This window comes from Leuresthes tenuis, unplaced genomic scaffold (genome assembly GCF_036924035.1).
Source record: "Leuresthes tenuis unplaced genomic scaffold, fLeuTen1.0.hap1 SCAF_17, whole genome shotgun sequence".
Taxonomy (NCBI): Eukaryota; Metazoa; Chordata; class Actinopteri; order Atheriniformes; family Atherinopsidae; genus Leuresthes; species Leuresthes tenuis.
This window is the reverse complement of record NW_027325371.1, coordinates 18,558,373-18,581,068: the sequence shown is the minus strand read 5'-3', so window position 1 is coordinate 18,581,068 and position 22,696 is coordinate 18,558,373. Positions and strand designations below refer to the sequence as shown.

The 22,696-nt window shown below is 42.1% G+C and overlaps 4 protein-coding genes across 6 annotated transcripts; 3 read left to right on the top strand and 1 right to left on the bottom strand.

Moving 5' to 3' along the window:
* The first annotated feature begins 508 nt into the window (after positions 1 to 508).
* On the top strand, positions 509 to 8,178 carry smcr8a (Smith-Magenis syndrome chromosome region, candidate 8a). The gene is made up of 3 exons (XM_072369152.1): positions 509 to 1,712; positions 1,872 to 3,629; positions 5,799 to 8,178. Exons 1-3 carry the CDS (start codon positions 1,111 to 1,113, stop codon positions 6,256 to 6,258), a joined length of 2,820 nt encoding a protein of 939 aa, XP_072225253.1. The 5' UTR covers positions 509 to 1,110; the 3' UTR covers positions 6,259 to 8,178.
* Positions 8,179 to 10,250: 2,072 nt separating this feature from the next.
* bud31 (BUD31 homolog) lies at positions 10,251 to 12,558 on the bottom strand. Its single transcript, XM_072369208.1, has 4 exons — positions 12,364 to 12,558; positions 11,507 to 11,629; positions 10,947 to 11,113; positions 10,251 to 10,814 (listed from the first exon to the last, which is right to left on the bottom strand). The coding sequence occupies exons 1-4, from the start codon at positions 12,455 to 12,457 to the stop codon at positions 10,764 to 10,766; spliced, it is 435 nt and encodes a 144-aa protein (XP_072225309.1). The 5' UTR covers positions 12,458 to 12,558; the 3' UTR covers positions 10,251 to 10,763.
* Positions 12,559 to 12,932: 374 nt separating this feature from the next.
* pdap1b (pdgfa associated protein 1b) lies at positions 12,933 to 16,685 on the top strand. 2 transcript variants are annotated; one of them, XM_072368219.1, is made up of 7 exons: positions 12,933 to 13,077; positions 13,383 to 13,474; positions 13,754 to 13,858; positions 14,010 to 14,131; positions 14,462 to 14,613; positions 15,494 to 15,582; positions 16,166 to 16,685. In XM_072368219.1, exons 1-6 carry the CDS (start codon positions 13,065 to 13,067, stop codon positions 15,535 to 15,537), a joined length of 528 nt encoding a protein of 175 aa, XP_072224320.1. In that variant the 5' UTR covers positions 12,933 to 13,064; the 3' UTR covers positions 15,538 to 15,582; positions 16,166 to 16,685. The 2 variants fall into 2 exon arrangements, with proteins under 2 accessions (XP_072224320.1, XP_072224319.1); XM_072368218.1 differs by lacking the exon at positions 15,494 to 15,582.
* On the top strand, positions 16,658 to 22,671 carry shmt1 (serine hydroxymethyltransferase 1 (soluble)). Of its 2 annotated transcripts, none has more exons than XM_072368216.1 (12): positions 16,658 to 16,809; positions 18,516 to 18,642; positions 18,750 to 18,895; positions 19,045 to 19,160; positions 19,267 to 19,427; positions 20,538 to 20,619; positions 20,723 to 20,935; positions 21,036 to 21,149; positions 21,240 to 21,362; positions 21,599 to 21,715; positions 21,879 to 21,989; positions 22,109 to 22,671. In XM_072368216.1, the coding sequence occupies exons 1-12, from the start codon at positions 16,736 to 16,738 to the stop codon at positions 22,279 to 22,281; spliced, it is 1,557 nt and encodes a 518-aa protein (XP_072224317.1). In that variant the 5' UTR covers positions 16,658 to 16,735; the 3' UTR covers positions 22,282 to 22,671. The 2 variants fall into 2 exon arrangements, with proteins under 2 accessions (XP_072224317.1, XP_072224318.1); XM_072368217.1 differs by lacking the exon at positions 16,658 to 16,809 and adding an exon at positions 17,594 to 17,698.
* Positions 22,672 to 22,696: the final 25 nt, after the last annotated feature.

The following is a 22,696-nucleotide window of genomic DNA, read 5'->3' as shown; positions in this document are numbered from 1 at the left end:
TTGGTATGCTTTTTGCGACCATGGGGAGCTCACTAAAACCCAATGCTTCTTCATTCAAATATATAAGTGGCCTTTAAGCCGTAACAAAATTAAAAAATGCATTGTTAAATGTACAGACCCATACATTTGTAATATTTTTGTTTTGCGTAAAGAAACTCTATGTAACCCGTTACGTCATGGTGACCGTAGGCAAACATAGAAATTGATGTTAAAAAACACCTCTTTCAACTGGTGACTCAAATAAATATAGAACTGAGTCATTTGAAAACAGAAAATAGGATTCAATCAGCCACTCCAAACTTCAAATGTCGCAATAAAAAATTTAAAGTCGCAATTAGTGATTTAACACCTTTGCGAAACATTTGTATTAAGATATATGATATAAATATAGAACACTGTTTAGAAGTGCACCTTTTAGTCTTTTGGCATGAGAGTCGCAAGCTGAGAATTTTCCGTTTCAGGGTGGATTTTCTCTGAATGGGAGGGGATTGATCACCTGACCAGGCAGCATCCAGCTGGGTAAACATGGCGTCTGTCTCTGGATGTGAACATTAGATGTAGCGCCTCTGTCTGTAAACGGTGTTCTTGTTTTACCTCCGCGCCATATTATAGTCCAGCACCGATTAACGTGATGGACGCGACGCACCGATGCTTGAGGAAGAGGAAGACACACACTTTTCGCTGATGCTGCTTTACATTTTTCCTTTCTTCACAGCATAAATGGTCTGATGCCTGCCGGGACGCTGTGATTGGCGCTACATAATTTCTTTTGTTAACTGAAACACCGAGTTGCATTTTTGCGGATTGGTCTGTTTTTATTTTGTTGGAGACATATCGAGGATACTATGCTGTGAGCTTTAGCTCGCAAGGGCACAGCTGATTTTTGTGCCCATTTCTCTGTGGGGCCCCCTGCATAATTTATAGCCCAGCTTATTTCTTTTGTGGACCATTTCCATGTCTGGATCAACACCTTTAACCTCGTGCTGTCTGCACAGCGTTGGAGCAGAATGACCAATCTGACAGGACTTTCTGTGGCTTCACCCTATTGCTGTACACTGACTGTTTTTTTATGATGCTGCTGTTTCTCATGCCTTTCTCAGCAACACCACTATGATAGGCTCCCCGGATGTGGTGGCTTTCACTAAAGAGGATGAGTATGGGCAGACTAAACCGGACCCCTGGGCTCTCCCAGAGGAGTTCTCTGTTCCCCTCCATCCTCTGGCTGACTCCAACCCTTGGGCTAAAACTTCCTATGCCAAGTTCACCAAAGACTTCATCCTCATTTCTGAGTTCTCTGAGCAAGTTGGCCCTCAGCCTCTCCTCACGATCCCAGATGATCCCAAAGTCTGTGGTACCTTTGATCTGAACTACTTCTCCCTTCGCATCATGTCAGTGGACTACCAGGCCTCTTTTGTGGGCCATCCACCCGGCAGTGGCTATCCAAGGCTCAGTTTTGTGGAAGACTCAAGGGTTGTGCTCGGAGACTCAAAGGAGGGGGCATTCGCCTATGTCCATCACCTTACCCTTTACGACCTGGAGGCCAGGGGCTTTGTGCGGCCCTTCTGCATGGCGTATGTTGCTGCAGATGAGAAGAAAATCATGCTTCAGTTTCAAGAGCTGTCCCTCCGCTTCTCCCAGGCCTCTGAATGTCTGAAGGCAGGGAACCGGAGAGCATTTGCCAAGGAACTCCAGAGGAAGCTCCAGGACCTTGAGTAAGAACTTTATTACTAAACATTTGTATCTGGGACCAGAGGATGAACGTGTCACAATAATCAATCCAGAAGTAGTTGAGATATTTCAATATTAACTAAGACATTTACTTTCATTATGTAAAGACCTGTGCACCACTAATCCTGTTTTGTTGTCCCCAGGTACACCCACTCTGTGCTGCAGCGGGAGGAGGGCCTGCAGAGAGAGGCGGGGCCTCAGTGCATGTACTCGGCTCATGCTGTCGAGAAGGCCAATGAGCTTGCAAATGTAGAAAAGAGTATTTATGAACACAGAGACCTGCTAAAACAGATCAGCTCCTACCATCGTCGTCCACGTCGGGATCCTCACGCCGTCACCTGCCAGAAGTGCATGACTGAGTGCCTGAAGGAGTGTGAGGAGCTGCTGGACAAGTACGCCAAGCTTGCCAGCCCTTTTAGTTATAGCAAGAAAGGGGCGGTAGGAGAAGGAAGGCTTGGTCAGTTAGATGATGTCAGAGGTGAAGAAGAGGTAGATGAGGAAGAGGATGAGGATGTTAAACGCAGGCCATCCTACACCCCACAGCTAATCAAAGCCAAGTCTGCCAAGTGTTTTGACAAGCGCCTGAAGACCCTGCAAGAACTGTGTGATGAAACTTTCTACGAAGCCACAGTAGGGCTTTTAAAAGACACGGAGAGGAGTTTCCGGGGGGACCTCTGTTACTTGCACACACGCCGCCTGGACAAGGCATTGCGCAGGAAACAAAGAGTTGTCAACTTCCTGTTTGAGGAGGAACTTGATGACGATGAGGAAGAAGTAGGAACACTAAGACCATTCTGTGCTGTGAACCATACTATAGACAACTATGTACACTTGAATCCACCTCATATTGTGTTAGGACCAGAACCCCTTGAACTAGATCCACTGGAACCTTTAGGTCCACAAGGTCCAGCCTCTGAGGCCAGTGTTGTTCAGGAGAGCGAGCTTCGACTTGGAGAAAGCCATCTCGAGTCGTCCCCCTCAGACCAGACTCTGGAAACACAGGAGAGCTCAGAAGAGACTAAAGGAAGCTTTAGCAGCGATAAGAGTGGAACAGATCAAGCAGAGAAACACGAGAGTCTTGCTAGTATGAAATCAGAAGGGCCTGATCCTGATTCTGATTTGACCCCTGACCCTGACCATAACACTGACCTCGAAAGGCAGAGTAGCAGTGAAGAAATGGAGACCACTGCAGGGGAAGATGAAGGAGACCAGACACCTGTGTCTTTGCTGGAAATGGTGTCTGAGCTGGAGGTTAGTAGGGAGGATGAGGGTGAGACAGTAAATGAGTCCGACTTGCTGGTTCCGATAGACACAGCATGCTGCATTGCCCAAGAGGGTTTCCTTTATGAAGCGACTGCCCCTGATGCAGTGCCTTACCTGCGACAAGGCTCCCACCCGCAGAATTCTCAAACCCATGTGGTCAACCAGGAGCCACAGGCCCTTCTTCCACTGCAGGACGACTACACTGTAGGTTCTTCGTGCTCAGAAAGCCCCGCAGCTGGTCTGGAGCTTCCTGTGGGCCTTCTTGGAGAAATAGTTTCTCGTACCTCAGTAGAGGATGGATCAGACTGCACCATGAGTGCTTCTACTGGGTCTGATCGGGCTGCCTCACCTCTTGGCTATGGGGGGGTTGTGACCCTCCGTCAGAGGAAAAAGGCTGGTCAAGGTGCCTTGAGGTTTGTGCGCCAGTATCCCTTTGCCATGCAAGCTCTGTGGTGTCTATTGAGCGGCAGAACCCTGGTGGTGCTCGGGGTAGATGAGGGGAGAGTCCGCCGCCTTGTTGCTGCTCTGGCTCTCTTTGTTCCCGATCCTGGGAAGTGTGGGGAGAGGGTACAAGCCTGGCTGTCGTGTCCTTTCACCCTTACTGACCTACAGAGGTGGAAGCTCATTGGATTGCAAAGGTAGGAGGAAGCTAAGAAACTCCAAATTTCTTTTATATTTTAAGTATTTAACAAAGCTTACGTGAGAGACTTGCCACAAAACAGGCAGACAAAAAACAGCCAATTTTGTTAAGATTGATAGCATAAAAGAGGGACTTTTTAAGAGTTATACTGAGTTTCTGTCTATGTGAAGTTAGAATTTGATGGTATTGTCAGCCTAGTATATTCTTTCGCACTATAACCTACTCATCTGGTCTGACTCAGTACCACACTCGTACTATTCAGTGTTGAGATGCACAACTGTCCATGAACATTTCTTTTCTACTCAGTTTTCTGACGACAGCCATGGCTGTCAAAGTTCCCCCATTATTAAAATATTTTCACTTTTAATCTACTCCGTTTTATTCAGGCTATTTTAGGCCCTTAAACTGGACACGAGGGTCCAGTGTGATAGTGACCTTTTGATTTAATTTCAGTACATTGCACCTCTTAGTGTATTTGTCATATCCATTCAGTTCTGTTCCGTTTAGATATTTATCAGACAAGCAAATGATTCATACATGAGTGGTATTAAGGCTGTTGAGAACTCAGCAGCATTTAAAATGTACCAAGCAGTGTCACCATGTGACTAATCAACATGGGGATTTCTGTCATTGCTACATCCCTACTCTCTTTTTTTATGAAGCGTTTGCAGAGAATTCTTTATATACACTGTGTTACGCTTTACAGGCACAACAGGGTAGGCTGAATAACTTGGAGACAAAGAAAATGCTTAAAGAATTGCTTCTCTGTGTGACGCGCCGCAGCTGAACAACACCACATACTACAACAGTTGCAACAAAAACTGTGTTCATCGTGACTTGAGGAATGTTGGGTATAAAAATGCATTTGTTTTAGCTCAGTGTGCCTACAGTGTTGCTGTTGTCATTTTAACTATACACTGACTGCAATAACGGTGACAGCCACAATTGTTAAATTTTGCGAAAACTGTATATTGGCACAATTATACTAAAGTATGTCAGAGTGAGTTGCTGTGCAGAATTAAAGCCACAAAACAATTGTTTATTATACTGGCTCCCCGATGTGCAGATTTTATGAGCCAGTCCATGTCTTGGGTTTGATCTTCAGTGCTCATTCTGAACATGACTAAAAGAACGTACTCTAACTTGAGGACAGACCGTATTTCTTGGTGAATAAAGATATTTGATAATTAGCAGTAAAAACAGTGCTGCGTAGGCCGATCGGAACATCACTGTCATCCACAAGTACTGGGCTAATTTAAAATCAGAACTGATGATGGCAAGAAGAAAAACTAAATAAAATGTTTACCAAATCAATATATCTTGTGGAAGACAAGATAATCCATTGAAAATTGGATGATGAGTACGTGTTTAGGAAACAAAAGTGTTTCATATCTCAACATCCTGAAAGTCACCGTGATTTGATTTGCTTTGAGGATAGCTTCATGCATCATTAGTAATATCTTTACGTGTCACCAGGCCGGGTTTTCAGTTACCAGGTGAGTCTTATAGAAAATTGGTTGGACGTCTGCAGAGGTGGCGTTGCCTAAGGCAAACGGCGCCATTTTATTTCTGTGGAGGAGTAGCTGTCAATATAAAATATATATGGAGGTACATGTATTTTTTTTACTCCATTACTCATCATCAATCCTACTCCTGGATAGAGATGCACCATTTGATCAACAGATTTGTTTTGTCCTCCATCAGAAAATGCCCCATCAACACAGTGACAGCTACAGACACTCATTTGCAAGCAATTAATGCGATTGCACCGAGTCTGCATTTGTTGACAACGATGGTACTTTGTTCCGTTCCTCTGTTCTTCTCTGTTGTTATCAATTTTCATCTCCAAAAGTACAAAAACGGCACCTTTTTTTCATTTCAAGGCTTTTTTTAAGGTTTAAAATATGTTTCTCCTGTTAACCCAATGCACCTCTATAGTTCAAGATGACTAAAATAGACAAAAATAACCTAGAATCTGGTGCACAAATGGGGTTATTCCTTCTCTATTAGACTAGAGGAAGATTCTCTAGAAAGAGGAAGATTTAATTTTGTGGTCCTTTTAACTGGAACATAACGCAAAAAGCCTTTCCATCTGTGATATAAACACCAAGTGCTGGACAAAAACTTGCACAAGTCATGTCTAACAGTTCTTTTCTGCCTCCCACAGAGTTGCATCTCCCGTGGGCTCCAGCATGCTTTACTCGCTGTCCCGCTACAGCCGGTACATCTCCATCCTGGACGCCGACCTGAAGACCTTGCGCTGCCCGCCTTATCGGGGCCATCTCCTCGCCAACGTGGCCGACCACCGCACCTACATCCGCCGCGGCTCCACCTACTTCCTCCACCTACAGAGCACGCTCTGTGACCTGGCAGCCAAAGCCTTCTTATTTACTTTCACCCACCACCTCCACCTGCCGGTCACCTCCACAGAGGGGTCTGAGGTCGTTGAGGGGAGGCGCCGCTGCTTCCTGCAGGAGCAGCTGGGGCTGGACGAGGAGGACAGCCAGATACTGCTCTACCTCAGCCAGCTCATCACTCAGCGGTTCCTGCAGCCTGCCAACAGCAGCACTGCAGCAGCACCTTGCTTTAGTTTCAGTTACACCACCAGCGTTTTATACAAAATCTAATATCATACTGGGAGGAGGATTCTTACACACAGTTTATCAGAAATGATCAGTGACACTTTGGTATTTAATGGACCAAAAGTGATCTTAAAAAGGTCAAACTCACTGCACTGCTTATTGTTTTATCTGTTCAATCTCTCTCTGCCTTGCTGTGTTTTCTCTGCTCTTTCCTCTGTTTTCAGGGAAAAGGATATGGAGTGACTTCTGATTGTCTTTGACTAGTTATGTGTATTTTATCCTGAGGTTGTTGACACACACACACACACACACACACACAACATATCCGATGAATGTTGGTTCTACTTGTTGTCCTTTGAAAAGTGTTTTCACTTCCATGGAAAAGGGAGAAAAATGTCCCTTGTGCTGTCATGTCCGAGCTCAGTCCCGGCGCTCCTCAACACACACGCTCACTCACAGGAAAAACTCTGCGACGTGTAGCTGTGTGTGTGTGTGTTCTGGTTTGACCAGCTTGCTAACAGGTTCAGTTTCAGTTTTGTGTTAACACCTCCCAGTCACTGAGCAGTTTGTCATCTTTGATATCATCCAAACTATACGTAAACATGTTTTTCAGCAGCGCTGTAACAAACGCGCATATGCTGACATTCTCTGCTTGTCGAGAACAGACGTCTGTCCATGAAACCCGATTAGCACCGCGCTGGCTCGTTACGGCTGGTTTTATGACAAGCCTCTCTCCTTGAAAACATCCCTCCATCTGTCCAAACCTCCCCAGAGTCTGTCATTTTTACATTTTGTTGACTTTACTCTTTCTGCGAGTGCATTGTAACACAGATTCCTGCTGAAATTGACACATGTCCATGTGGTTCCAAAGTCCCATGATGTTGGATTTTTAACTGAGTAGATTCGACCTCTTAGAGCAGACAGGAGGCATTCTCAGAGTTGCACGAGGAAGTAGATCCCATCAGTGATGTGACGCTTGCGGTAATACATCCATATTATTGTCCACGTCGAGACTGGCAGCTCTGCTTGTCGCTGCTGGTGGGCATTTTCACAGACAGTACTCCCACAATCAGGAATATTTTAAAGCTACTTAACCTAAATGTATTGAATTTCACTGTTGTCTTAAATTTGTGTGAATGTTGTGGCGTCAGCATGAGACAGTCTTGTGCCAGGGTGATGTCTGTGATGTTGATATTTCAATTTTGTCATATTAAGACGATGTTACGTTTTTAAACCTGTTAATTGTTGAAATAATTTATTTTCCCGTGCCATCAGAAGGGAGAGCACAAGTCTGATTTTGTGCAGGCCATTCTTTATTTAATAAACTTTTGCTGGGTATGTGCTGTGAACAATCCCCCTATTGTGTATTTAATGTTTTTTGTGGAGAAAAAAGGAGGATCGTGATCATTTTTTGCTCTGCACACCCAGAGTTTCTGATGAAAGCAGAATATATATTTTTTTGAAACTTCTGTCTTATCGGCCTTTAAAACAAGAAAAAGACGTTTCTCTTTGGAGTTTCCCGCTCTTCACTCTTGTGGCGTCGGTGTGTGAATCTGTTGGATGGTAACTACTTGTGACTGCATGGTCAGAGTTTTATAGTACAAGGTCAAACAACGGCTGTGGTCCTTCACACTACAAACAAAGCTTTTAACTCTTAACCACGATCTTTATCTCCATTCCATCTATTAGTTGAGTTTAGTGCAATTTGATCTCTGTGAATATTGTTACAGCATGTGTGTTATCTTAACTTTTTTTTTCCAAGCTAATGTCCTGTTATTGCAAAAAGGTGAATGTAATCTAAATAAGCCATACCACAGTGTGCTTAACATGTTGTCACCCAGTGTCCTTATGTTGCCAGATCATATCTACATTTAGAATCTCCTCATCAGGGGGGCACTGTGCTCACTTCAGCCCTGCAGGACAGCGTCATTGCCAGTGATTTTAATAAAGCACGATGTGAATGTCCTGATGCGTTTATGTCTGGTTGATTCTTTTCATTTATTTGTTGCTTTGCTTGGTCAAGTGACCACGTCAATTCTGCTGAATCTCTCTGTGAGATACTGCGAGAGCAGTCCAATGCAACATCCAAAACACCAACAGCCTCACGCCAGCGATGACGGGTGTGCGTTTGAGGTGTCATGAATAATACATGCGCATCTGTGAACACTTCTAATTGCCCTGCAGAGGGGGAAGGCTGTGGGAAATGTATGATGTGTAAACAAGTCTGCAGCAATGTGATCCGGCCTCATCGCAACTTTCTGCAGGGACTGATTGTGTGGGCGACTCAGTGTGCAAACTGTGATGTGAGCCAGTTTGCCTCAGCCTTTAATGATTGAAAACCGAACCTGAAAGTCCATCATTTGTAGGAGATATTCGGGAGCAGGAGCTGCTTGTTGTCAAGCAGCATCTTCTCTATCCATCAGGGCTGCACATAGCAAGAGTTGATTTGTTTCATTACATTAGCTGCCCTGCGGGTTACTATTGATCACATTTGTAATGCGACTGGGCAAGATCTAGTCAGTCATGTTTGGGAAGACTCTTTGGTGGAAGAAATTCTCGTAAGCATATTATATTCTTCCAGCCCTGGACACCAGTCGTGGTTAAGCAACGGAAATATTCCTTAATCTACCTTTACATAGAAACCTTGAGACATAATTAACCAACATCATTATGAGGGAAGTGAGAACTATATTTATGGAAACAAGGTCAACAAGGCTGATTGTGATTTAAACTGAAATTGGTTATGAAAAAGGGCCAATTATAAAGAGTTGAAATATTCAATTAACTTCAGAAATTATGCAAATGTAACCATTTTGGCAACACTGTCTAAGATCAGCTGAATTTGAAGATGCTTGTGTGAAATTTTACTTTGCTGGTCACTGTGATATACAACAAAAATGGACTGAAAGACTAAATGGATTAAAAGTATTCAAATCTTTTACACACAGTGGTGTTGAGGAAATTTGAGAATCTTCTACATTTCGGCATTTAGGTGACCAAAAATGTCATTAGACTATCACACAAGTTTTAAAGAGTTCAACAAATGAGGGAAAAAATAAATACATTTTGTCATTTATTTACTGTGGCAAAAATGATCCAATGATCTGCTTCCTTCATAACCTGCCACTTCATTTCTGTTGGTCTCTGGCTTCGTCGTTCCAGAACATTCACCTTACTCGTCTTTTAACGTGTGTGTAACCACTTCTGTGTCAAGGGTTTTAGTCTCGCTGTATCAGTTTCTGTTGCGATTCCATACACAATTAATTGTTATTTCCTATAGAATTAGTTAAATTAAGAGTTTATTGTGGCATAGCAAGCCATCCTGGCTGAGATGTAGTGAAACATGCCTAAATCATGACACCACAAGTATCATGTTCACAGATGGGAGAAGGTCCGGGTGGAGTGGAGTTTTTCTTCAAACATATCATCCACTGACTGTATAAAAAAAGATGATGGATACTCTGTTGTCACACCATTGGTTTATAGACTTTTAACTATTCGTATAACTTAAAAAAATCTGATGATGTAAGAGATGAAGATTTTACAGCCTGTAAAGCATAAGTGAAAGAAAAAATAACTGCAATAGTAGTACTTGTTACTGAATTTTACCTCCGAATGCACATGTAAAATGCTCATGCTGCAGATATAAAGGTTTGGGATACTATAGTCATATTAAATTAGTTGCTTACATTCTGTATTAACATGAATCTTAAAGGCATAGTGGCTTTACCTGTGAAATACATGTATGTGACATAATTGTGGGTAAGCAGTTATGTAAAATTCCATAGAGGCCATTAATGTTGCACGGGTAAAACAAATTAATTATTTGATTCAGAAATATTTCTCTAGTATTTGTTTCTCTTCACAATTCAAAGTTGCAATTCCTCTGGATTCTTCCTTGCTGTAACTGTACGGCCACAACTCAGGCAAAGAAGAGACAATACTGACTTTTGTGTCAACTCAGCCACTTTTTTTTCATTTCATCACCGTATTTCTTTGGCTATTAGGTTTTATTAGGACAAACACAATAACACAAATGCATCTGAAATGTTTTATTTAGAATGATACTACAATAACAAAGAAGACTTATAACAACGAGATTTCAAACTAAAACCTCTTCACTTCCAACCCACTTTATACGAGAAATGAAACATTAGCGCGGACCTCTCACAGTGGGTATGACTAGCTGGAATGACAGGCCTGATCCAGAAAAAAGTAATCTTAACCTCCTACAATGAACCTTTAGATCTGAGGTCATTAGTTTAGGATAAAAAGAATACAACCCCCCCCCAAAAAAAAAACCCAAAACAACTAATGTTAAGACAATATGGCCCCTTTCGGCATGCTCTCAGTTGTTCTCCTGTGTTTAAACAAAGAATATCAAAAATATTGATCCCCTATAAGGGCAGCTGAGGATGATGTTAAAGAATGCATTTCTGATGCAGATGAATGAATTAAAAACAACTAGCTCCAGGGATATAAGAGTAGAGGCTGGATGAGCCCTGATGTCCAACAAAAGAAGGAAAAACAGCAAGTCCAAAAACTGTATCTCAGCCAGAGCATCCTCTGCATCCACAGTGGGTGCATTCAATGATCCTTCCCTGTGGAGAGAGAGAGAGCAGATTTTCTAATATAAGCTCAAAGTTCTATTGACAATATGTATAAAAAAATAAACTGAAGATGGGCTAATCTGATAACTTGAGTGAAAACTGATAAAGTTCTGGCAGACTTACGACTTCCAGCTTGCTCTTGGGGACTCTGCAGATGCAGTTGGTTCCAAAGTTGGTGTCTCGTGTCTGGATGCAGCGCAGGCAGCACAGGTTCTCGTAGCCCTGCTTCTTCCACTTGGCAATCAGGTTCTTGTCTGCATAGCCTTCCTTTATACAGTACTCATACAACTCTGCCAAACAGACAACACACGTCTAGCATCAAGCGCAAGAATTATAGCTGTACGAAAAGTTTCACATATGGAGTAATGTGTGAGGCTAAAAATCTGCAAGAAAATCTGGTAATTCAAGTCTTGAGGATTTAAACCGTGTTAATATTTGATAAATAGAGGAGAAAATGTGAGGTAATGCATATATTTATAACTTGTAACTTCAAATCCTCTCAAGTACTGTAGTTATGAAGTCATGATGAATGGAACTCAAAGGGATGTAAAGGTCACAAAGGCACAGGCATGTACATTTTTAATTAAAAGCTAAAACTACTTTTCTGTCTTCCTGCTCATAAAAGCAGATAAGAAAGATAAATGAACAAGGAAATGTTAAACATCTCATCTGGCTCCGTCTACCTCTGCTAATGGCTTTCCGTTTGTAGAAGAGGTCATAGATGTACCGACTGCGCTGATGATGAAGTCTGAAAATTGGCCAAAGGGACTCCACCTTTCGCTTCCCCTCATGAGGCTCTGTTTCAGCTGGAAGAAAATTAAAAAAAAAAAAAAAAAAAAGGTAAGCAAACATCAATCAATGGTGCAGCGGTGACAAGGCAAGTGATGTCACATCCAATGCAGCGTCTTCTGCTAAAAAAATACTGGGTTTCCAGACCTAACTGATGAGATATGGTTGATCAATAACATCTAGTGTTAATGTCTGGACCTCTGTTAACCTCTCAACTACAAAAGCGCTGCCTATGTACTGAAGTATGTTGACAGTCCGTTAGGGTTGTCCGTCTACAACACATCTGAACACAGTGACAGTACGAATTCATTTATTTGAACCTAGTGGCTGAAAACAGATAGTCTTTTTGCACAGTCTTGGACAAGTGAGTTAAACATAACACAACACTATAGAGAATAAAGATACTATCGCACTTGCACGAAAAAAAAGGGAGGTGACGGATGTTTCAAGTTGTCTCTGTGTGGCCCTGTGATGGACTGGCGACCTGTCCAGGGTGTACTCTGTCTCTCGCCCAATAGCGGCTGGGCATAGGCTCGAGCCATCCCGCGACCCAAAATTGGATTAAGCGGGTATATAAAATGGATGAATGGATGGATGGATGGATAGGTAGGTTTTTTTCAACTTGTGTCTCTATATCCTAAATGTGAAAAAGCCTCGTTTAATCGTCACGAACCAAGTCAGAGAACACACCGAGCACTAGCAGTCCGACGGCAATGTTGTGAGGAACATCCGGATAACAAACTCTACCTACCTTCCCTCATTTTCTGATCCAGCTCGTCCAAAGTGGGCTCAATGAGCTCCCATCCATCTGGAGGGGGCTTTCGACTCCTCTTAACTTTCGGCATTTTTGCTCCGTTTACTAAAAAAACACAACAGCTACCGACGTTTTCGTCGTACTACTGCGAACCAGACTCAGGCGCACAGATTTGACGTCACTCCGAGTTAGTTTAAATTCGTCTCTCAAATGACCTCACCACGCTATATATATGCGCATTTCTTTTATTGGCGTAAATAGTTAGTTTGTACAAACCCTTGAATTTAGATAAACGTGTATTTAAATAAAAAACAAATATATTTGCGTGATGAAAAAAAAACATACAAACTGGATGCTTTCTGTTGTTGTTGGCATATTACATCACTTTAGCGCACTAGCAAATTGCCTTAAAATAAGCATTATCATCTGATGTTTTTGTGAATAATAACAATTGTTTTTGATTGAGTTACTGGTATTTTTACTAATCTTTTTTATTTATTTAACATCGGTTAATTTGGTAATCCTTGATCAAGTCCTTGAAGTGAAGATTTGTTGACAGGCAAAGTTTCGAACCACTCAGAGTATCATCTTCTCTGCGCGAGTTTAGCCAGCTGTCAGTTTGTGCTGCTGCGTTAACATTTATGTTTTCTGTCAGTATTTGTTTATTTGACTATTTTTGACACACTTCTTTTGTCAGAATGCCAAAAGGAGGTAAGAATTACTTTAAACCTTGCCATAGTGTGTTGAAATGTGTTGTTTCTATATCTGTTAGCTTGCTGATAGCCAGTAAACAACATTTAACGATTTAAACAACATGCTCATGTATAGTACAAGGACTGTTGATTTGCATAACGATGTTTTACTTCGTGTTAAAACATTGAGACAGCACAGATATATAGCTGATTAACTGATCTGATTAATTTGACACCTGTCTGTTCCCCGTTAACACCCCTTATTTTACAAATTGCAGTCAGATTTCAGTGTGATGTCTGTTTTTATCATGGTCATCGTTGCAGGTAAGAGAGGCAGCCACAAGGGTCGCATGCGAACGTACACCAGCCCCGAGGAGATAGACGCTCAGATGAAGGCAGAAAAGGAGAGGAAAAAGGTTGGTGGAGGAGTATACCTCCAGAGGCTGTCATACAAACGGACCCTGCGCTTCTCATAATACAACACGCTCTTTAAGAGTAGACCAAAATAAATGCATGTCTGACATTGGTGGAGTGCTTCTCTAGGATCCAATTCATGTTCATGGATTTCCCTCCCAACCACTCATCCAGCTAGTGGAGGAAATGGTGACTGAAATCAGCTGCAGTGGTGTTGTGGAAGTTCGTGTGTATTGTATAGCATGATGCCTTTACTCATGTCGTGTTTGTTTATGTTGTAGCATGAACAAGAAGAGGAGGAGAATGGAGGAGCAGCTCAGAAGGACGTGACGGAGGAGAAGCTACCGGGATCTGGCTCAGAAGACAGCGATGATGAAGATTCGCAGGTACTGCTGCACCGTTTCTGTCACATGCCTGCTCAGTTGCCACACATGGGCACATGTGAAAGTATTATGTTACTCCGGTGGTCATTTCCCATGAATGCAGTCATTTGGGTGCATGCTTTACATAGCGTCATCTGTTGTAACGTGTCTGCAGAGGAGAAGAGCTGGCGTTGAGGGCTTGATAGAAATCGAGAACCCCAACAGAGTGGCTCAGAAGTCCAAGAAGGTGACGCAGATTGAGCTGGAGGAGCCCCGGCAATTATCAAGGAGAGAGAGGTGTGTGTTAACAGTTAGGCCTGCTGTAGCGGTTTGAAATGAGAGCTGAATTGGAACTCAGGTTATTTAGTAAAAAAATCAGCCAGGAATTATGCTTATTAGAACAGATACATTCTCCTACCAGCAAGTTTTTGGATACCACTACACAAAAATACAATACCATGCAGTTGTTTTGAAATTGGTGACACTGTGTTGCCAAGTACTGAGAAGCCCCACAGCTGGATACTATAGCAAACATTAAGATGCTGTTCTTCAAGTTCCATAATCAAAGTAAAAAACCTTCTCTCTGCATGTCACTTTCTCCTCCTTGACACCCGCGCTCCTGCACAGAGAAGAGCTTGAGAAGCAGAAAGCGAAGGAGCGCTACATGAAGATGCACCTGGCAGGGAAGACGGATCAGGCCAAAGCTGACCTCGCTCGCCTCGCCATAATCAGGAAACAAAGGGAGGAGGCAGCGAAAAAAAAAGAGGAGGAGAAAAAAGGTGAGCAACCAGAACTGGGTGAACATTTTCTAATGTGACAGTCATGCAACGGTAACTGTATCAAACAGCTGTCCTGAGCCTGTGAAATGCTATGAAGTCAGTACCCTGATTAGAACCCTAATGTGGCCCTGAAAGATCATTTCTTCAATAACTGCGCTGGCCATTGTTGTTCAGTGATCTCTTGTTTTCATCCAGGGCAGCTAGGAGAGTCAGAATTATATCACACGTGTCAAATGTAAGACTTTTTTTTTTTTTTTAAATGATAGAAACATATAGACCTTTTGTTATCAAGCATCCCAGAATCTCCTTGCAGTAAGTTTCACTGGAAATAAAAACATTCCTGTCTCAGACAAGGATGTGAAAGTAATTTTATGAAGTTTCTTTGGACACTTGATTCATGGGTTAGGATATTTACCACGAGCTGCAACTCAGTTTTGATTCTTAGGGACCTTTGTTCAATTTTTATCTTGTCATAGTGTTATTAAATAAGCTTCTACACCGACTTTCAGAAACTCAGTACAATGTTTTGTGAGGAAATGTGGAATAGTGTTAAAACTTGTAACACATAAAACATTTAAAATTTTGTTTGTAGGCTGTGTAATTCTCCCAATTTACCAAATATGCCTTTTGAACAGGAGATAAATACCGGGAGCCTCCTTTGTATCGTCAACAATAAATAAAACCCAATCTAGAATTACGCTGAGCTGACACTCACGCATCGAGTTGGAGGAGGCTGCACATCATTCAAACAGTGTATTAGCAAATGTATAACCTGCAGATTGCTGATTTATCTCTTTTTCTCGCTGGTATTGGTATTTTGTCAACCAATTAAACACATAACAAACCTCGATCACTCAGACAGATCTATTCTTTGTTTAAGGTTTTTGCCTCCACCTGCTGGCAAACGTTGTCCCTCTTTTTTAGAGATATGTCCCAGTTCCATTGCCACCCAGCAAGGAGATATTTTCAGTGAGTGCGTACAATTCCAATTATTTGCAATTTGCTTGTTTTTCATATCGAGCGGTTGGGAGATTAAGAGTTCTGCTCATTGTATGACTTGCTGTACCAGGTTTCAAACTGTGATTTACTATTGGCTAAATAAGTGGTTCAAGCAGATCCAAATCTTTATCATAAATTGGTAATTAATGTTTGGAACACCTGTATCTCGTGATATATGTACATGTAATCAGTCCCTGTAGTGTGCTCTACAACTTTGCTCACCTCTGGAACCTTTCTTAATACTGGACAGGCAGTGAGTTCAGAAAGTTGGCAAATTGTGCGTCGCTCGGCTCAAACTAATCTGCTACTTCAAGATATTGATGAATTTTATCTTCGAGGTTGTGTGTTTGTGTACAGACGGAGTTTGTTACAGAAGTTTGTGATGATGAATCTGCTTGAAGAAAATGTTCGTAATCCATGCCTTAGTATGTTATCAGAGCTGAAGTTTACCGTTTGGAGATCGGGACCAGCGTGTTGCCCAATCATGCTGCCACTGTTTACGTGAGATGACATGAGAGCACGACCAGCTGACTGTGTGTTTCTTTCTCTACAGCAAAAGAAGCGGCGACAGCGGCAGCTCGAGGAATAAACTCACTCTCACTGAAATGATGCAGAGTGTCTATCAGAAGCATTTTCACATATTCATGGACTGGCACAATATATATATATATATATATATATATACTGTATATATATATATATATATATATATATATATATTTGACTATTTTTAAAGGAATATCTATGAAGAGTATTTGACATTACTGTAACTATGAACATTTGGAGAGTGGTTGAGGAGACACCAGTGGAGTGTATATTTTGGCACGGAGTAATGACCTCAATCCCTCCAGGAAGTAAAACTACAAATGAGAAAACCTTCACGCACACTTGGAATGAACCCCTTGGCGTTAATCATGCTAAACTTATCATTGTACAATTTCAATGTTATGAACTGAGCTTTGCCACTTTATTTTATTTATTTTTTTTCTGGGATCTTACATTGTAAATAACTGACTCATGAAAATATTTCAGATGAAATATGATGAAAACAGTAAAATGTGTTGTTTCATCTATTTGCTTGACTGAGAATCCGTAATGGTAGCCTGCTGTGAGACGGAGCTGAATGGCCCCTACACACTGTTTCCAGCCTTATTGGACTGTTCCATGGAGTGGACTTACTGTAAAGTCTGCGATCAGGCAAGTGAGATCAGGTTTACAGTTTTCCCAACCTCAGTTGAATGAGTATGTGTCGGGTCCACTGATAGGGAAAACAAGACAAATCAATATTGTAGACATTTACTTTGGAAAAGGAGAATCTTGCAGTTCAAATGGAATTTGAGACAGCTTTTAAAATATATATGACACAATTAAATTTTTCTATATAAATAAGTTAATGTGTGTTTATCTGAACATTAGGGTTTTTATTATTGCAACAAACACAACCAAATGTATATGTATTTTGGTATGATTGACATTTACGTGACTATGGGTGCTATATGTGAATATAGCATCACTTCATACTTGCATAATTAAATGCATGAGAGTGTAGGAGCTTTGCTATAGTGAACAATGGGCTGTCTAAATTATAGAAAATCTCTAAGGGCTACTTTGTCAAAGTATTTAATCTATAAGTCAAAGTTTAGGTCCTAAACTTCATCCCATCTTAATGAAGGGTTTAACAGTGTTTCAGTCGGTTTAGCATCCTGTCACATTTAGCACTGAAAATAACTACCACATACAAATTACGGTGGATGTCAAGGAAAAAAAAAACTCCAATAATACTTATAACTTCATATAAATATATAACTTAAAATTTTGACGTATGGGCCTAGAAAAAAATATGACATGGCAATGAGGTGTGATTGTTTAAGAGGAAAGTGAGCTCAAACTCCGGCCTAACGGTGGCGGTAGTGCACCTACTATTCTATGTAAAAAAAAAAGAAGAAGAAGTGGGCGGGGTGTGGTGCTGTGATTGGTGGAAAGTTTCGCGGACTTTGTCCTTTTTGTTTGTGTTTGTGTGAGTTGCAGTCCTGAATACTTATTACAGTTCCACCACTGACAGCGGCGGGAGTCCCTCCATTACCTGGTGAGTTGGTTAATATTCCATAGACCAAAAAAAAGTTGAAACGCTATGTTGTAGAAGCAGCTGGAAATAGAAACCTGCGTGTTTTGCTTTTACTTCTTTTCCTCCCGCGTTTTTTTCCGCGGCGGTCCTGACGTGACGTTTAGCAACTGGCCTCATTTTGTTTCTTGGCAACTCGCTGAATAGTTCAAAGTCTGATTTGCTTGAGTGTGTCGTTCTGGCCGCCTTGGGATATTTGGCCACGAATGGAACTTTTTCTACAGCTCACGTCATTCTAAATCACCAAAGTCGTCTCCTCTTTGCTGTTTCTTATTAATTCTAATAAAAGACACGCGCTCGGGCATGCTGTCTCTGAGTAACAGAGAACAGATACATGACTGTCATGTGGACATTTTTAACTTGTTTACAGGATAAGCAGCCATAGGTAAGGCACTCCAGACAAAGACATGGGGTGGGAATCACGACACAACGCGTGCTGTGACAGATTTTGCAGGGCAGTTGCTCATCATCCCACAACTGTTTAAAGGTTAATTAATGAGGCTATGTCACGCCACAGCTGAGGGGTTGCAACACAGTTGCTCACTGCCGAGGCACTGCTGCATATGAACTCTTTGTAACAATAGATCCACTGCACAGCCAAAAAGCCCGTTTTTCCAGCAGCACTCACTGCTCACCTTTATCATCAGATATGTAAGCTCTTGTCAAACTTTATGGCTTTCTTTGTGTTTATTTGATCAAAAGTCTTTGGCTCACTTCTGTGTCTGTGTGATGCTTATCTAATCTGTGAATGAGGAGTTCAATGCTTGCCTTTGCTTTTTAGATCTCCACTTTGCGCAACCAGAGAAACAACAAGCATGTCTTTGACAAATGGCCACGGTGTGAGCAAAGAAACCTGGAGCTCCCACAACAAGATGATGCTGGAGCCTCTGGCCATCAACGACTCTGAGGTTTGCATTCAGCAGATTTCTGTCTGTGTACTGGAGACAAATGTGTGTAACACGGTTATTTTTGCAGATGCCGAGTACATGAGTAGTGTACGGCGTTTGTGTTTCAGGTGTTCTCCATCATAAAGAAAGAGAAGCACAGGCAGACGTACGGTCTGGAGCTGATCGCGTCTGAGAACTTCGCCAGCAGGGCTGTTCTCGAGGCTCTGGGTTCCTGTATGAACAACAAGTACTCCGAGGGGTATCCTGGCCAGAGGTACAAGAATTAATTCAGTTTTGCATATAGTTTATGAAACATCATTGTTTAAGCACTTTGATCCTATAAGAGATGCCGCTTTATCATTCTGTGTTCGATAACCAGTAAAAAAAAAAGACTGTATTAATTAGCATGAACCATGTTTCCAGGTATTATGGTGGTACAGAGCATGTTGATGAGCTGGAGAGACTCTGTCAGAGGAGGGCTCTGGAAGCTTTCGATCTGGATGCTGAGAAATGGGGAGTCAACGTGCAGCCATACTCAGGTATCACACATGGATACACCTGCAGTGTCGTAGCTGGTTTTTGCCCAACTTTCCTCTGTCCTCTCTTTGATTCATCGCACTCTCACCGTTTGTGCTTCTCTGTTAGGTTCCCCGGCTAACTTTGCTGTCTACACGGCCATCGTGGAGCCCCACGGCAGGATCATGGGACTGGACCTTCCTGATGGTGGCCACCTGACACATGGTTTCATGACCGATAAGAAGAAAATCTCTGCAACGTCCATCTTTTTTGAGTCCATGCCGTATAAGGTACAAAAACATGACATGCACTTTTCAACAGAATTAGGAAACCTGTGAACAAATGCCAAAAAAAAAAAAAAATTCAGAGAGACCTTCAGATTACTACAATTTCATGTAACTGATTAAGCTAAACTGCTGTGTTGTAACATTTTAACATCACTGATACCAGGGAACATTCTGTCTGTTTAATAGTTGTAGCTGCCAAGTGATTGCCTTTCATTTCAGTGCCACGTCTAAGTCCTTTAATGCTGCATTAAGTTGTTGTGCACCTCAGTTACAGCAGCAAGGTCGATTTTTATTATTTTATGCATTCAACGGCCACAATGTCTGGGAAGCATTTTGTTGGCAGCATGGCAGCCTGTATCTTTTCACCCTCTGAGCTCACTACTGAACAAAGTGATCGTGTGTTTATCACACTTTAGTGTTAGAACCAATAACCAGATTTTCAGTGACTAAAAAGAGGGTCAAAGTTCTTTTCGATGTCCAGGCTGCCAATCAGCCCACTTTCAGACAAAGCTAAAGACTGAAATCGTGCCTGTTCTCTGGGATTTAAGCAAAGATCTGCAGACTTCAGATGTACATATGTACATGACTTTGAGTGAACAAATTAAGCTAGGGTGACTAAATTGTCCTGTGGCCATAATTTTATGAATTAAAGTCAGGGTGTAGGGATGGCCTCAACGCTGCAAAACACAACCAGAGTTCACAGCTCGACACAAAACAACCTTGTCTTTATCTGAACACATGCCCAAAATACAACTAATTCCCAGTGTATTTTGCTTTGTTGCAGACATCAGTGATATTGCTGTGACACAAGGAACAGAAATGTAGAAAATGCCAGTCAGGTGGCCTCAGTGGCTTATCCGCTTAAAAGTCGCTTAAAATCCCTCCAAGCAGTAATATTTGTAGCTCTGAGAAATACTTGAATACCTCATCTCTTTTCTGCAAACATGCCAGATCAATATTGATGCCGTATACACAGTAAGACATCTTATGAGTGAAAACTAAGATGAACCAAAGTTTGTAAATTGAGCAAACAAAACTAATAACTAATAAGTGAGTTCAGGTTCTATCTTCCAAAACCAGTTTGGAGTTGTACTGACGTTGTACTGTTTTTAGGTGAATCCAGAAACCGGTTACATTGACTATGACAGACTGCAAGAAAATGCACGGCTGTTCCACCCCAAGCTCATCATTGCAGGTCTTTTTAATGCACACACACACACACACACACACACAGTTTGTTCATGCTGTAGAGAAATGGCACATGGAGATGATGACGTTCCTTTTCCCTTCTTGTTTAGGAACAAGCTGCTATTCCCGTAACCTTGACTACGCCCGCCTGAAGCAGATTGCTAATGAGAACGGTGCGTATCTGATGGGAGACATGGCTCACATCAGTGGATTAGTGGCTGCTGGAGTGGTGCCCTCGCCCTTTGAACATTGCGACATCGTTTCCACGACAACTCACAAGACGCTGCGTGGCTGTCGCGCTGGACTTATCTTTTATAGGAAAGGTATTAAAAAGGGAAAAAAAGGACGCTGACGGAAAACACTTTTAATTTTGCGTCTGTCACTTTGTTCATTCTCAAATCGCTACTTCCTTCTCTCCACCAGGTGTGCGGAGTGTAGATGCCAAAGGAAAGGAGACTCTGTACAACCTGGAGTCTTTGATCAACCAGGCTGTGTTTCCCGGGCTGCAAGGAGGACCCCACAACCATGCTATTGCAGGTACCCCCCCCTCTGATTATCATTAGACCTTAACCTCAGCAGCTGTCCTGTTCTATCAGCATCCATCTCACTAAAATCTTTCACTGGCAGGTGTTGCTGTGGCTCTCAAACAAGCCATGACGCCAGAGTTCAAGACCTACCAGCTGCAGGTTCTTGCAAACTGCAAAGCTCTGTCCAGTGCTCTTATGGACCACGGCTACAAGATAGTCACTGGTAAGTGCCACAGAGCCACAAATGTAAGGGAACCATCATTTAGATGATTTTAAATGATTCATAGGTAGATCGCTTTCATCATGAAGAAAAAAAAAACTCATACAGCAAATTCTGTTTATCTTAATTTCCTTCTTTATTGAATGCATTTGGAGGTATTCCTGTCTGTGAATAATGGGAATTGAGTGGGTAGCATGGCCTGGTGCCTGTAGTGAAGCACTCTGTTTCTTCATGTGCAGGCGGCTCTGACAACCACCTGATCCTGCTGGACCTGCGTAGTAAGGGAAGCGATGGAGGACGAGCTGAGAAGGTCCTGGAGGCCTGTGCTATTGCTTGCAATAAGAACACCTGTCCAGGTATTGTGTGTATTCTTTGATCCGTGTATCTTACTCTTGTAACGACTGGACGGACTGTTTTGGCAAAGTCGTTCACCCATAACTCTTCTCAGATAAGTTTAAGTGAACCTTTCTAAATGGTTGCTCATTGGTTTATAACTCCACGTGCGTGTTTTTTGTGTAGGAGACAAGAGCGCTTTGCGTCCCAGCGGTCTGAGGTTTGGCTCTCCAGCTCTGACCTCCAGAGGCTTGGTGGAGGAAGATTTCAAGAAGGTGGCACAGTTCATCCATAGAGGTAATATTTTAAATGAGGCGTCGGTGTTTGTTCGACAGAGCTGACCAGATGATTGAAAAAGAAAGGGATAAACTTGATTTTTTTTTCCAGAAGCAAAACTGAATTCTGACTCTTTGCAGGTATTGAGCTGACTTTGGAGGTGCAGAGAAGTCTGGAGCCTAAGGCCACTCTGAAGGAGTTCGTGCAGGCGCTGGCCCTCGGAGAGAAGTTCCAGCAGCGGGTAGCTGAGATCAAGGCTGAGGTGGAGGCATTCGCTGGTCAGTTTCCCATGCCTGGCCTCCCCGAGCTGTAGGAGCAGCAGTTCAGAGCAGTTCTGAGGGCAGCTGATCTGATGCTTAAATAATATGAACAATATTGGTTGTGCGTTGTTTGAGTTTTAAATCGGTCGGTGCTCAAATCAAGCACTTTCTCGTGACTTCAAAGCATCCATGGATAGATTCATATTGGGTTGTTCTCCATGGTGGCTTCTTTCTTAGATGTTACATTCAAAACTTTTGATTTAATATTGTCATATGTCTCATTTTCTGTTGGCTGAATGGAAAAAAAAAAATCCCAAAGCTTTCTCACAAACTACTGAAAGAAATGTGAACATTCCACTTGTGAGTGACAAGTGTAAACGATCTGTTTAAAAAATAAATAAATATACCAATGTTTTTACATTTAATTAAATTAACGAATTAAACGACAGTTTTTGTGTTATTTAATCT

What these genes read in the sequence shown, in the direction of transcription:
- pdap1b (XM_072368218.1), top strand. An exon ending in CAATTATCAAGGAGAGAGAG is followed by an intron (nt 14,132 to 14,461) that starts GTGTGTGTTAAC and finishes GCTCCTGCACAG; the next exon opens with AGAAGAGCTTGAGAAGCAGA. An exon ending in AAAAGAGGAGGAGAAAAAAG is followed by an intron (nt 14,614 to 16,165) that starts GTGAGCAACCAG and finishes CTTTCTCTACAG; the next exon opens with CAAAAGAAGCGGCGACAGCG.
- shmt1 (XM_072368216.1), top strand. Translation starts at nt 16,736, where the DNA reads ATGGCCCCTACACACTGTTTCCAGCCTTATTGGACTGTTCCATGGAGT. An exon ending in TGGCCATCAACGACTCTGAG is followed by an intron (nt 18,643 to 18,749) that starts GTTTGCATTCAG and finishes TTTGTGTTTCAG; the next exon opens with GTGTTCTCCATCATAAAGAA. An exon ending in TTGAGTCCATGCCGTATAAG is followed by an intron (nt 19,428 to 20,537) that starts GTACAAAAACAT and finishes TACTGTTTTTAG; the next exon opens with GTGAATCCAGAAACCGGTTA.
- smcr8a (XM_072369152.1), top strand. Translation starts at nt 1,111, where the DNA reads ATGATAGGCTCCCCGGATGTGGTGGCTTTCACTAAAGAGGATGAGTAT. An exon ending in AGGAAGCTCCAGGACCTTGA is followed by an intron (nt 1,713 to 1,871) that starts GTAAGAACTTTA and finishes TGTTGTCCCCAG; the next exon opens with GTACACCCACTCTGTGCTGC. An exon ending in AAGCTCATTGGATTGCAAAG is followed by an intron (nt 3,630 to 5,798) that starts GTAGGAGGAAGC and finishes TGCCTCCCACAG; the next exon opens with AGTTGCATCTCCCGTGGGCT.
- bud31 (XM_072369208.1), bottom strand. Translation starts at nt 12,457, where the DNA reads ATGCCGAAAGTTAAGAGGAGTCGAAAGCCCCCTCCAGATGGATGGGAG. An exon ending in GGATCAGAAAATGAGGGAAG is followed by an intron (nt 11,630 to 12,363) that starts GTAGGTAGAGTT and finishes ATTTTCTTCCAG; the next exon opens with CTGAAACAGAGCCTCATGAG. An exon ending in ACGGAAAGCCATTAGCAGAG is followed by an intron (nt 11,114 to 11,506) that starts GTAGACGGAGCC and finishes TCTGTTTGGCAG; the next exon opens with AGTTGTATGAGTACTGTATA.